We start from the raw sequence: 13,325 nt of genomic DNA on the forward strand, positions 1-13,325 counted from the left end.
TCACAAGAATAAACTCAAGGACTTTTGAAAATGACCTTATTGCTTTCCAAAGGCGGCACTCTCAGTGACCTACTGGCCTCGTCCTAGGCTCCACCTCTTAAAAGCCTAACCACCTCCCAACATCACCACACTGGAGACAAGCTCCTGACACATGAACCCTTGGGAAGGAAACTCAAACCACATGCAAACCCTAGCAGGATTCTCTTTTTGTAAGGATTTGTTTATTTGTTTTGAAAGTCAGAGAGAGGGAGGGACACAGAAAGAGAGACAGACAGACAGACAGAGAAAGAGAATCTTCTACCAGTTGGTTCCCTCTCCAGATGGCCACAATGGCCAGGGCTGGGCCAGGTTGAAGCCAAGAGCCAGGAGCTTTATGGAAATCACCCAAATGGATGGCAGGGGCCCAAACACTTAGGCCATTTTCTTTCCACTGCTTTTCCCAGGCCATTAACAGGCAGCTAGATGGAAAATGGAGCAGCTGGGACACAAACTGGCACCCATACGCAGTATCAGAATCATAGGCAACATACTTGCTATCCCACAATCTGCCACCTCCCCACTCAGTATTATTCTTATTTGGAGATTGTTTAAAAGTCTCCAACTACTGTTTCTGAGATCTGCCCTTATTTCTCACCACCCCTGAAAGAGCACAGAGTGAAACACTGTTCCTATTCTTTTCATTGGCAAATGTGCATTCAAACTTTAGTACATTTTTACTTGAATAAATGAATGACACCTTCCTTTGCAGCATAAAATGTCATCTGCTTTCAAGTGTTTTCCTGATAGAGAACATGAAAAAAACACATAATTTCATGTGGCATAGTAGATGGGTTCACATTAGTATCTTCAAAGTTTTTTGACATATTGCAATGTAATATTTTTTTTATTTCATCCTTTAACAGTTAGACCTGATCATTATACACCAGCAGGTGGAGCTTCTTGGAAGTAAGTATATTATTTTATTTATTAAAATTATGATAAATATTTTCATTTTCAGAGATTTATTTAACATACGAATGTCAGAAAAATCATGTGTAGAATAGAATTAGAGCAAAAAGAGCCCTACAACAGGGGCCGGTGCTGTGGCATAGCAGGTAAACCCGCTGCCTGCAGTACTGGCATCCTTCATGCATGCCAGTTCAAGCCCCGCTGCTCCACATCCAATCCAGCTCCCCAGGAAAGCAGTGGAAGATGGCCCAAGTGCTTGGGGCCATGAAACCATGTGGGAGATCCAGAGGCAACTCCTGAATCCTGGCTTCAGATAGGGCCAGCTCTGGCCATTGTGGCCATTCAGGGAGTGAACCAGCAGATGGAAGACATCATTCTCTTTCTCTCTTTCTTTCTTTCTCTCCCTCCCTCCCTCCCTCTCTCTCTGCCTCTGCCTCCCTGTAAATCTGCCCTTCAAATAAATGGGTAAATAAATATTTTCTTTTAAAAAAAGCACCATACCCATTTTTCTTAAAATAAAAGCTGAAATTAAAACTTTTAGTCTGATTTAGATGACACTAAAAGCATAAAACTACCCAAAGTTTTAGTGCTGTAGTCACTAAAATTCTAAAATTACATTTAATCTGAAATGATAAAGGATTTTTGATAATTTCTATGGATAATCACCTTTTAAATTTTTTTTTATTTATTTATTTGACAGGTAGAGTTATAGACAGTGAGAGAGGAAGACAGAAAGAAAGGTCTCCTTCCGTTGGTTCATTCCCCAAATGGCCACCACGGCTGGTGCTGCGCCAATCCGAAGCCAGGAGCCAGGTGCTTCCTTCTGGTCTCCCATGCGGGTGCAGGGGCCCAAGCACTTGAGCCATCTTCCACTGCCTTCCCAATCCACAGCAGAGAGCTGGACTGGAAGAGGAGCAACTGGGACTAGAACCCAGTGCTCATATGAGATGCCAGCGTTGCAGGCGGAGGATTAACCAAGTGAGCCATGGCACCGGCCCACCTTTTAAATTTCTTAACAATTTCAGAAATAGAAATCAAGATTGAGATGAACAAAAATGCTTCAAACAAAATGACACTACTTTATTATTTCATCAATGTCTCACCAAATAGCCAAATTATTTATCACTACCCAAACATACCAACTGAATCAAAATTACTTGTCTGTTTTCTGTTGTTAGCATTGTATATTATTCAAAATTGAAATCATTAGATTGCAGGATAGCTTAAAAGCTTCAGTATATTACCAGATAGAGATTTTAAGCAAATTTTTCCTTACTATTAGTAAATTATCTCAGTATCTTAGATGGTAATGACAAAATTATTATTGTTATTATTACTGTTTTTTAAACATCCATTCATTTATTCAAAAGGCAGAGAGTTGCAGAGGGAGAGGGAGACAGAGAAAGAGAGAGCTTCTATCTCTTGTTTCAGTCGCAAATGGTTGCAATGCCCAGGAGCCTGGGACCCCATCCAGGTCTTCCACACAGGTGACAGGGGTCCACAGACTAGGCCTATCTTCTACAGCCTTCCCAGGTGCATTAGCAGAGAGCTGGATTGGAAGTGGAGCAGCCAGGACATGAACTGGCCCGATATACGATGAATGCATTTCAGGCTGCAGCCTAACCCCATGTGCCACAATACCTGTCCCCATAATTATTATTTGAATAATAGATTCCTCTTTACAGCATTGGTTCTTTAGTTGAAAACTGGTACTACAAGTTTTAAAGTAGATCATATATTTAGAGTCAAAATTATATATATGTATATATATATCCTCATAATTTGCTTTGGTTTCTATAAGTCCTCAAAATTTACAGTATGGAACTGGATTTATATGAAGAAGATACTAGCTGCTGAATAATTAATCACTGTATTTTCTTTTCATAACACTTGCCCTTTGCTTACTCAAAGGTTTTGACACTGAACAAAGCATCATTTTATGATTTTTGTTTTGCTCCAATAGTGATACTCGGTACTGAGACCTCCAACAAATATGAAATTAAAAACAGCTTGGGACAAAGAATTTACTTTGCAGTGGAGGAAAGCATCTGCTTTAATCGTACTTTCTGTTCCACACTGCGATCTTGCACCCTGAGGATCACAGATAACTCTGGTCGAGAGGTGATTACAGTAAACAGGCCCTTGAGGTGTAACAGCTGCTGGTGCCCTTGCTACCTACAAGAGGTTAGTCACTGGCTCTGAGTGTCTTTTTTTTAAGATTAGCAATTACTTCTTTAAATGGAATTCATCTGGAACTATGGGGAAATTAAGCTTTCAATTTTTTGAATTAGTATGTTGCTCCTTGCTGTTCTAAACAGCTTGAAGATGTGGTGATTCACTACATTTTTTTTTTCTTTTGGAACCAAAAACTCTGGTGGCTTCTGTGATATTGTTGGAGACAGCTCATGCATCATGTAAATTAGACACACCCTCCTGAATCTGTGTTTTAGCTGTGTAACTGTAACATCTACAAGTTCCACCTTTGTTTATATAATATGGTTTTTGACTTCTCTAACTGTAGTGAATTCCAGGAGATGCTTGGTGATACTAAACTCCTCTAAGATGTTTTCACAGTTAGGATTTAGTATTTAGGACAGAATCACCCATTTGATTTACCCTTTGATGACAAATCCAAAGGTGTGGCAAGACAATGTTATTGTTGTAAGGGAAAGAATCAAGTAACTTACTTTAATATATAAAAGAATTTCATCATTATTTAATAGACCTATAATAATAACTTGCTTTGACACCATGAAATTATGAGGACACAGAATTTTTACCTACTTTACTGCTTTCAGCATCATGACATCTTGTGAGCTGGGAAGAGTAGATTTCATTCTCTGTATTTTGCAGTGAAGAAAACCAGGACTCAGAGAGTGGAGGTGGCTTGCCGGGAATATCATAGATGAGACTTGATCAAAATGAACTGATTCATTCCCAACCCTCTCTAGGGAGGACATGTGTGTAAATGCTGCCATTTGGATGATAGGAAATAAATAATAATATGAAAGGTGATTTTTAGGAAAGTGTCTAACAATATGTATTGAAGCTAAGTCTCTATTTATAGGCACATACCTGGCAAAGTGATATAATAGCACAAAAATTTCCATCCTCTTACTAAGATTTCCAAGATTTCCATCCTCTTACTAAGGATGTTTGAGATTAGTATGCCCAAAGAAGATACAGCTAATAGAATTGCAGCAAATATGCCCATTTTATAATTTCTGATATTTGATTATGTTTCATAATAATCCAGTATAACATATATGTTTATATCCACCAATAATTTATTTTACTTGGTGAAATGAAACCAATTACTTTAATAGTGATCCCAGAAGAAATTTATATAATTCTGTGTAATCTAACTGAAGCCACATTTGTTCAAAAACACTATGTGCATATGAATAAGACTATGAATAACAATACAAGATCAGGCGCTGAAGAGATGGCTTGGTTTAAAAGAAAGCAACTTTGCAATTTTTACTTATTTATTTGAGAGAGAAAAAGAGACAGAAGGAGAGGGCACTCCCATCCACAGGTCCACAGGTTCACTCCCCAAATACCTGCAATGCCCAGGGACTGGGGTGAGGCTGTAGCAGGGAGCCAAGAACCCAGTCCCTTTCTCCCACAGGGGTGACAGGGACCTAGCTACTTGAGCCATTGTCTGCTGCCTCCCAGTGTGTTTTGGCAGGAAGTTGGAACTGGAAGCAAAGCCAGGACTCAAGCTCCAGCAATCTGATAAGGGATGCAGGTGTCTCAAGTGACAGCTAACTGCTAGACCAAATGCCTATCCCAAAAGCAAACAAATTTTTCAAATTTACAACCATCCCTAATTTATCTCACATAAGGATTTGATTTAGCTTACATATAAATGTAAGGGAAATAGGGTCAAATACTAAAATAATGCCTGAAAACACAAAAATGTAATTTCTAAGCCGGTGCCGCAGCTCACTAGGCTAATCCTCCGCCTTGCAGCGCCGGCACACCGGGTTCTAGTCCTGGTTGGGGCGCCGGATTCTGTCCCAGTTGCCCCTCTTCCAGGCCAGCTCTCTGCTGTGACCCAGGAGTGCAGTGGAGGATGGCCCAAGTGCTTGGGCCCTGCACCCCATGGGAGACCAGGAGAAGTACCTGGCTCCTGCCATTGGATCAGCGCAGTGTGCTGGCCACAGCGCGCCAGCCGTGGCGGACATTGGAGGGTGAACCAACAGCAAAGGAAGACCTTTCTCTCTGTCTCTCTCTCTCACTGTCCACTCTGCCTGTCAAAAAAAAAAAAAAAAAATGTAACTACTTGTCTTCAGCACTTTGGAAGACATGAGCCAGCAATCAAATTGGTGCTTAATAACTACAACCCTGCAAGAAGCATTTGTTTGTAATTAAACTCAAGGTTAGCAGTTCACAATTTAAAGAGGAAAAACTTGGAGACACTTAACACTTGGTAGAGAAAGATCAAGATGAATGTGTGCCATGGCTGCCATTCTGAGTGTAGATATGATTTCCTACATGAGGACCAGCTTCCGTGCTTGACCAAGAGTTGTACTCAGTTGTACTAAGATGGCAAAGAAGCCAGTACTTCAGGATCAGAAGACAATCCTATGAATTTTTTTCATGAAATGTGGAAAGCAAAAACCCTCTGCTTCTCATTTTTATAGCAGATATTTAGAATGGTTTGTAGAAAATGATAATCAAAAATAATTGCATAACAATACACTGTTAGGGGGTAAATTGACATTATAGTAAAACTAAAATATAGTTTTAGAGAAATTTTACCTTATTATCTCTTCTTACAGTTAGAAATTGAAGCCCCTCCTGGTACCATAGTTGGTTATGTTGCACAGAAGTGGGACCCTTTTCTGCCTAAATTCACGATTCAAAATGCAAACAAAGAAGATATTTTGAGAATTGTTGGTCCTTGTACAACATGTGGCTGTTTTGGCGATGTGGATTTTGAGGTATGATTGATATAATGGAGGACGATTTTACTTAGGTCCTGATTTTCTGCAACGTAAATCAATTTTTTAAATGTTCAAATCATGAAATAGCATTGAAATAAACTTAGAAAATAACATATTTATGCAATAATAAATCTGTATTGTATGTGCCAAAAATAGTAATTCATAATTCCAGAAACACTAAATCTAAATATTAAAAAGTATTATAATAAAAATGTAATACAATAGTCATGATATCTGTTTTTCAATGAGCACAAATTTATTTTAACACCTTAAATATAATAAATGGTTATTAAATAAAGCATTTCCTGAAAATATTAAGTACAATTTTATATGTCTTATGGGCAAAACTACTATATCTTACTTAAAATAGAAAATGTTTTATAATTTTAAGTGCCTAAAGGTCTTTGAACACCAAAATTTTTATGGACATTTAGTTTTTCTTTTTCAAATTTACCAATATTTCTGATATTTTTTTTTAATTTTTTTTAAATTTTTTTGACAGGCAGAGTGGACAGTGAGAGAGAGAGAGACAGAGAGAAAGGTCTTCCTTTGCCGTTGGTTCACCCTCCAATGTCCGCCACGGCTGGCGCGCTGTGGCCAGCACACTGCGCTGATCCAATGGCAGGAGCCAGGTACTTCTCCTGGTCTCCCATGGGGTGCAGGGCCCAAGCACTTGGGCCATCCTCCACTGCACTCCTGGGTCACAGCAGAGAGCTGGCCTGGAAGAGGGGCAACTGGGACAGAATCCGGCACCCCGACCGGGACTAGAACCCAGTGTGCCGGCGCTGCAAGGCGGAGGATTAGCCTAGTGAGCCGCGGCGCTGGCCCAATATTTCTGATATTTAAAAATAACAGTCCCCCCAATTTTTGACTTGTATGATGTATATGGAGTTGTAGCACACATAATGTAAAACAAGTACAGGTAGTTTAGAATCACCTAAATTACTCTCACTGTCCACTCTGCCTGTCAAAAAAAAAAAAATCACCTAAATTATATATTTCTTTCATTAGCCCTGATGTTCACAAATTCCAGTCCAGATCTCATTTCAGAAACACATTTCATTAAAACACCATGAAATTAAAAACTATATTTATAAGACTTGCTCAATTCATTGTAAATCATTCTTCTCTCTGTAGCAATATGAACTATCTTAACAGAGGAGATGACCTAATTTAAATTACGTGTTCATTTTTTCATTCATTCATATAAATTCCACCCTAGAATTCAGCCTTTGGGGCTTTAGGGAACAATATTCACATACACTATGATGCAAATTTTGCAAAATATTCTGTCTTGTGCCTTGGTTTTACTAAGAGCAATATGATTGAAGCGAACTTAGCAACAGGAGTTTCGGTATGCATGGTATAGAGATGTCCTAAGTAATCTTTTCTATTTTCTATCTTCTACTACCATATGGAAAGAAAAAGTTTATAATGAATCCTTTCAATATCAAAATGGGGAACAGGATAAGTGAATGAATAGTTAATGAAGTTGCACTATAGATTTCTAGCTGAGAAGGACTGACGGACTGTGATGTCAAATTGGTCTGAACTTCCAGTGTGATATGTTAGCCAAGAGAGTTTTTAAAGTAAAAATAAGACATATGTTGGTTAGAAAGGGTGGCAAAATGAATATTTGAGTATAATATAAAAATATGATTTCACAATAGCTGATTATATTTACATGTGTTAATACTTGTACAATCTCAGCAATAAAAATTTTATAGTTTACAAATTATGCCTATAAGTTAATTTAATTCTTTAAAAAATCATTCTCAACACATCTTTTTTCATATATATTTTTAGTGGAATGTTCAAGTTTACAATCTGGACTTCAGTCACATAAAGAAATGATCTTCATAGTTAGATCATATAATTGAACTATGTACCTGCTGCCATCTTGTGGTAGCCTGCCTTTAATTATTTATTGCAATTATATTCTATATTTGCATACAAAAAATAAAATTATGATGGATTAGAAAACTGTCAGAAAATCCAAATTCCTGAAGAGTGAACTGGAAACTGAAACCTACAAACCTATGCTTATATATAAAAGGCCAAATAACATAGAATTATCATCTGGGATGATGAATAAAATAACCCCTACTCTCATGAAATAAAGGTACTGAGAAATTAAAGCCAACTCTTCACTTTCAAATTTAACACTTTTTATTTGCTTTTCAAAGGTGAAAACCATTAATGAGAAGCTTACAATTGGGAAGATTTCTAAGTACTGGTCAGGATTTGTAAATAACGTCTTCACAAATGCTGACAACTTTGGAATTCATGTTCCTGCAGACCTAGATGTGAGGATCAAAGCAGCGATGATTGGTGCTTGTTTTCTCTTTGTGAGTATGGTCACAGGGAGTATGGACCACTGACTCTTCTCCTTCTCACTTGCTGTAAAGCCAATCTCAATTTCACCACAGAGGCTGGTATGGGGCCAATGTTCTTCAGAAACCAGAATTTAGAAGCCTTCTGCAGGGGCTTACTGAACCCTCTTCCCCAAGGAATGACGCTCCATCACACCCTACTCATCATTTCCTCAAAAGCTGTTTCCCTCCCTTTCAACCACAATTAAGACTTTTGCATGTTTTACGTATTTACTTTCAGAAAGGTAGACAGACAGAAAGAAAAAAAAAAAATCTTCCATCTACTGTTCACTCTCCAAATGCCCTCAACATCCAGATTTTGGGCTTATTTTTACTTAAACAGAAAAATACTTAAACATACACATCACACAATTTATCCTGGGTAGACATTATTATTATTATTATTATTCCATTGCTTAACAACAACGTAGGTGGCAATCAGAACATGAAAAGTGCAATTTTCTCATCCTTCCAATATGATCATATTTACATGAGATAAAAAAGGTGACTTAAAAAAAGTACCAGTTGCCAATATTACAAAGAGGTTATGTCTTTGTCCTTACTCTACAACTTACAATTTTATTGAAAAAAATTTCTTCCCTGGCATATGGAGACGGGTGATGCAAGAAGAGAAGTCAAATAATATCTGTGCCAAACTGCTTGGCTATTCCCCTGTTCCTAATTTCTCTAATATTTCTATATAATTTCCTACCGTTTCCAATAAACTTATGAAATTTTAAAATAAACATACATTCTCTCTCATATTTTGTTCACTTTAAGGGTTTTAGGATACTAAATCTTATGGCCATAGAATCATGTACTACTACAGAATAAAAAGTCTTATTTCTGAATCTATTCTGACAACATTTGGGACTATATTAAATAAAAATAACTCCCTCATGACATTACCAACAAAAAGTATAATACAGATATTCAATAGATAGATAGACAGATAGATAATAAGGAATTTCTAAAGGACTTTAGAGGAATTATTTTAATTAACTTTCCCTAACATGGGTAGAAAATAGAATTAATGTATATAGAGTGCTTGGTTTTTACACTGATTAAGTAGTCACTCTCAATACCATGTTTTAAAAGATTTATTTATTTATTTAAAAGGTTTAAGAGAAAGAAGGAGAGAGAGAAAGAAAGAGAAAGAGGGAGAGAGAGAAAAAGAGAGAGAGAGAGGTATCTTCCATCTGCCGGTTCATTCCCCAAATGGCCTCAAGGGCCAGGGTCGGGCCAGGCTGAAGCCAGGAGCTTTATCTGGATCTCCCATATGGGTGCAGGAACCCGAGTACTTGGGCTTTCTTCTGCTGCTTTGCCAGGCACAGGGAGCTGGTTTGGAAGTAGAGCAGCTAGCACTCAAACTGACGCCCATATGGGATACTGGCATCATAGGCAGTGGCTTAACCTGCTATAACACAACACTGGCCCCCAATACAGCTTTGGAGAACTCTGAACTAAGGGGCCAGGCCGAAGGCAGGAGCTGAGGACTCAATCTGAGTCTCACATGTGTATGGCAAGGACACGAGTACTTGAGCTATCACTTGCTGTCTTCTTTAGGTAACATTTGTAGGAATCTGAAATCAGAAATAGAGCCAGTACTTGAATCCTGGCACTTGGATAGGGGATGTGGGTGACCCAAACTACATCTTAACTGTTAAGCTAAACATCTCCTACTTTGAATTTTTTGGAAACTTTATTTATTCATTTATTTGAAGGCAGTGCATCAGAGATAGTGGAGAGAGACAGAGACAGAGATCTTCCATCCATTGGTTCACTTCCTAAATGGCTGCAAAGGCCAGAGCTGGGCCAGGATCCAGGAGCTTCATCTGAGTCTCCCACATGTGTGGCAGGGTTCACAGTCCCAAGTGCATCATCGGGAAGCTGAATCAGAAGCTGAGTGAAATCAAACTGGCGTTCTGATATGGGACATTGGCTTCACAAATGGCAGGTTAATGCTTAGCCTGCTTAGCCACAATGCCCATCACCCCTGCTTCTAATTTTTAAATGACATCTACATTTTATTACTTTATGACCAACAAGCTTCATAAAGCTCCTGGTGTGAGAACACTCTCTGAGGCTAACAACACAGTTCACAAATGCAGCCTAATCTTTGGTCTCTTCTGGTTCCAAGCTGCTCCCAACTTCTGCAGTCTCCAAGTTCTGGTGTAGTTTTCTGTGCTTCCTCAAACGAGTACCCAACTGCTGGCCAGAAAGTCTGTGATGATCTACCTAATTCTTACTCACAGGACAGTGTCTATTACAACTTCCTGCAATGACCTATGATAGAGTGCCCTATGATCTCGCCCTGCGAAATGTTGATCACCCCACGTTTTCACTACATCTCATGATGATTCAAATTACAAGTTACTTATACTCTGAAAATTCAACATGTGAATATCATGAAGCTTAAAACTTACTGATTTTTCTCCTGCTGATAAATTATATGTTGCTGGAACACCGCTGGGAAATATAATTGCTTTACATAATCAAAGCTTACATGTCAGACTCTTGATCTTAATTGTTGCCTTTTTGTAAATTCACTCATATTCAGTTTATTCTTTTGTAGGATTTTATGTTCTTTGAACATTCACTGGCTGGATTATAACAAGCAAGATGACGAAAACAATAAAATATGCAGAACATATTCCAGTAAGTAAAAGGCAAGTTTAAATGATCTCTTTCCCTTTGAAGATGTCTATATTTGACGCTATCTAATTCTTTTTCATTTTCTCCTAGAAATCCCTTGGGCACTGGATTTCATTTCTGAATGACTTGGGTATTTGCTTTTTTGTAACAAAATGTTAATTATTATATTTATTAAAACATGACTTAATGAGGCAATTATCTAGTTGTGAATGCATGATAGCTAAATACATGATTACTGGTCTGAGCATAAGGTTGCTTTGAGAGATTACCATTCTTTCTTTTCATCCTTTTGAAGTTATTGCAATAGTAAGCATGAAAGATGAGAACTGAGGCTTGCAGCATCACTGATGAAAATTCAATGTTTAGAGAACACTTTGAAGTTTTTCTGGTACTGAGTCTGGTTACTAATCAAAAGGACTGAATTTCTGAAATATATTTTCAAAAGATGTCTTTTTTACTTTGTTTATTAATTTTCCTATTGTACTGAGATTTTTTTACTTTACATATGAAAACTTAAAAGTTGGGTAAATAGTATAGCTAAAGATGAAGAGGATTAGATGATATCAATTCATTTTAGTGGCAAGAGGCACAGTTACATTATATAAGAAAGCTAATACCTACCAACCAAATCATGCTTTAAATACTGACTCTTCTTGGATATTTAAATAAGTATATAAACAGACTTTTAAGTTAGCAAATCCCATTATCTAGCAAAAAAGTTATTTATTTGCAGCAAAATTTAATAAATTAACGGGTGTAAACTCAAAAAAAAAGAAATTAAATGGGCAACTCTAAGACTTAAAAACATGCAAATCAAACAAATAAAGCCTTAATCCATGAGCAAATGCAGAAGTAAAGGAGTATAGTAAATTCAGTTAGTTACTACTTCTTGAATGTTTTTGGAGTCCTCCCTCCTAGTTATGCTACCCTAGCTATCAACATATTTTCTAAGCTTATACACAGGGTAAATTTCTTTTTTTATGAATGACAATATTTATTCCCCCTTTTCATTACTTTTTTTAAAAAGATGTTTTTATTTAAAAAGCAGAGAAGCAGAGAAGGGGGGTGGAGAGAGAAAGAGAGATAGAGAGAGGGAGAGGAAGAGGGAGGGATGGAGTGTGGGGGGAGAGAGAGAGAGAGAAAGAAGCTTCCATCCACTGGCTCATACCCCAAATGACTACAACAGCCAGGTTTGAGTAAGGTCAAAACTAGAAGTCAGGAACTCCATTTGACTTCAAAGTGGGTGACAGGAGCCCAAGTACTTTGGCAATCATCTTATGGTTCCCAGGCTTATTAGCAGGAAGCAGGATCAGAAACAATAGGAAAGGTACTATGTGGTATTTAGGTTCTAATTTAAAATAGTACAAACCCTACCCAAATTTCCATGCACATGGAAGTGTTTGAAGAAATTCCAAGAAACCCTCTGCTTATAAAAGGGAATGTATTCCAAGTACCTGTTATTAAGTCAATAGTTGGAAATTAGGAACCAATAATCTCCTAGCAACAGCATTACTTTGGTTGCTTCCCAAAGAATCTACAAATACCTATTCAGTTCCGGTTTCTAGCATAAGGGCTTTATGTTGCATAAGATTAAAAGGAAAGAACCTCTTCCCCATTTTCTGGTTCAGTTTCCCTTAGCATTCTTTGTCCTTGCTGTACACCTCATCTTTTCTTTTTTTAATTTCTTTTTTTATTTTAAAAACTGAAATATAATTGATATTCATCTTTTCTGATAGCTCCTTTCTATGGCATGGAAAATGATGCATCGCTTCCATCAACCACAAAAGAACTATTTGGAACAGAATAAGTTCTAATCCCTAAAATAAGTAAACATACAAAAAAATTTGTATTTCAAAATCACACACAACCTTTTACCCAGTCTATTATCCATCTCTTCAGCATAACTAGTATCACCCGCATGTTGGAGCCATGCAGGCATGGACGGGAACTCACTCATCCTGTGAGTGATGGAATCACCTGGAACCTGACTTGCTGTCTGGTAGCCATGCTTCCTACACCTGTAGGCTTGGGCAGGTGTAGTGGCACAATGGGTTAAGCCTCAGCATGGGATGCCTGCGTCCTATTTTGCATTGCCTGGGTTCCAGTCCTGCCTCTGCTTATTCAGCTTCTTGTTGACAGGCACCTTGGGAAGCTCCTGGCACCTGGCTTCAAACTGACCCAGCCCAAGCTCATGTAGGCATTTGCGGAGTGAATCAGTCAATGGAAGATCGATCTCTCTCTCTCTCTCTCAAATTAAAATTGAAATAAACCTGCAGACTTTCCAAGACTCTTCAGTTTTCCCATGTTACCTGGCAGAGCTGTGGTGATTATTAGGGGAAACTTACCACATCCTCCACTTCTGCTTAACCCATTTCAACTAAAGTGTGTCAGATTTTTG

At 37.9% G+C, this 13,325-nt stretch overlaps 1 protein-coding gene across 6 annotated transcripts in view; it reads left to right on the forward strand.

Annotated features, from left to right (window-relative positions):
* The window catches only part of PLSCR5 (phospholipid scramblase family member 5), a 69,002-nt gene extending 57,625 nt beyond the window's left edge, over window positions 1-11,377 (forward strand). For all 6 annotated transcript variants that reach the window (XM_051818696.2, XM_051818700.2, XM_051818697.2 and 3 more), the window contains 6 exons: window positions 903-945; window positions 2,912-3,132; window positions 5,736-5,897; window positions 8,087-8,248; window positions 10,848-10,930; window positions 11,018-11,377. In XM_051818696.2, coding sequence (XP_051674656.2) covers window positions 903-945; window positions 2,912-3,132; window positions 5,736-5,897; window positions 8,087-8,248; window positions 10,848-10,886 — 627 coding nt within the window. In that variant the 3' untranslated portion in view covers window positions 10,887-10,930; window positions 11,018-11,377. The remainder of the gene's footprint in view (window positions 1-902; window positions 946-2,911; window positions 3,133-5,735; window positions 5,898-8,086; window positions 8,249-10,847; window positions 10,931-11,017) is intronic.
* Window positions 11,378-13,325: the final 1,948 nt, after the last annotated feature.

This window comes from Oryctolagus cuniculus, chromosome 4 (assembly GCF_964237555.1).
Source record: "Oryctolagus cuniculus chromosome 4, mOryCun1.1, whole genome shotgun sequence".
NCBI lineage: Eukaryota > Metazoa > Chordata > Mammalia > Lagomorpha > Leporidae > Oryctolagus > Oryctolagus cuniculus.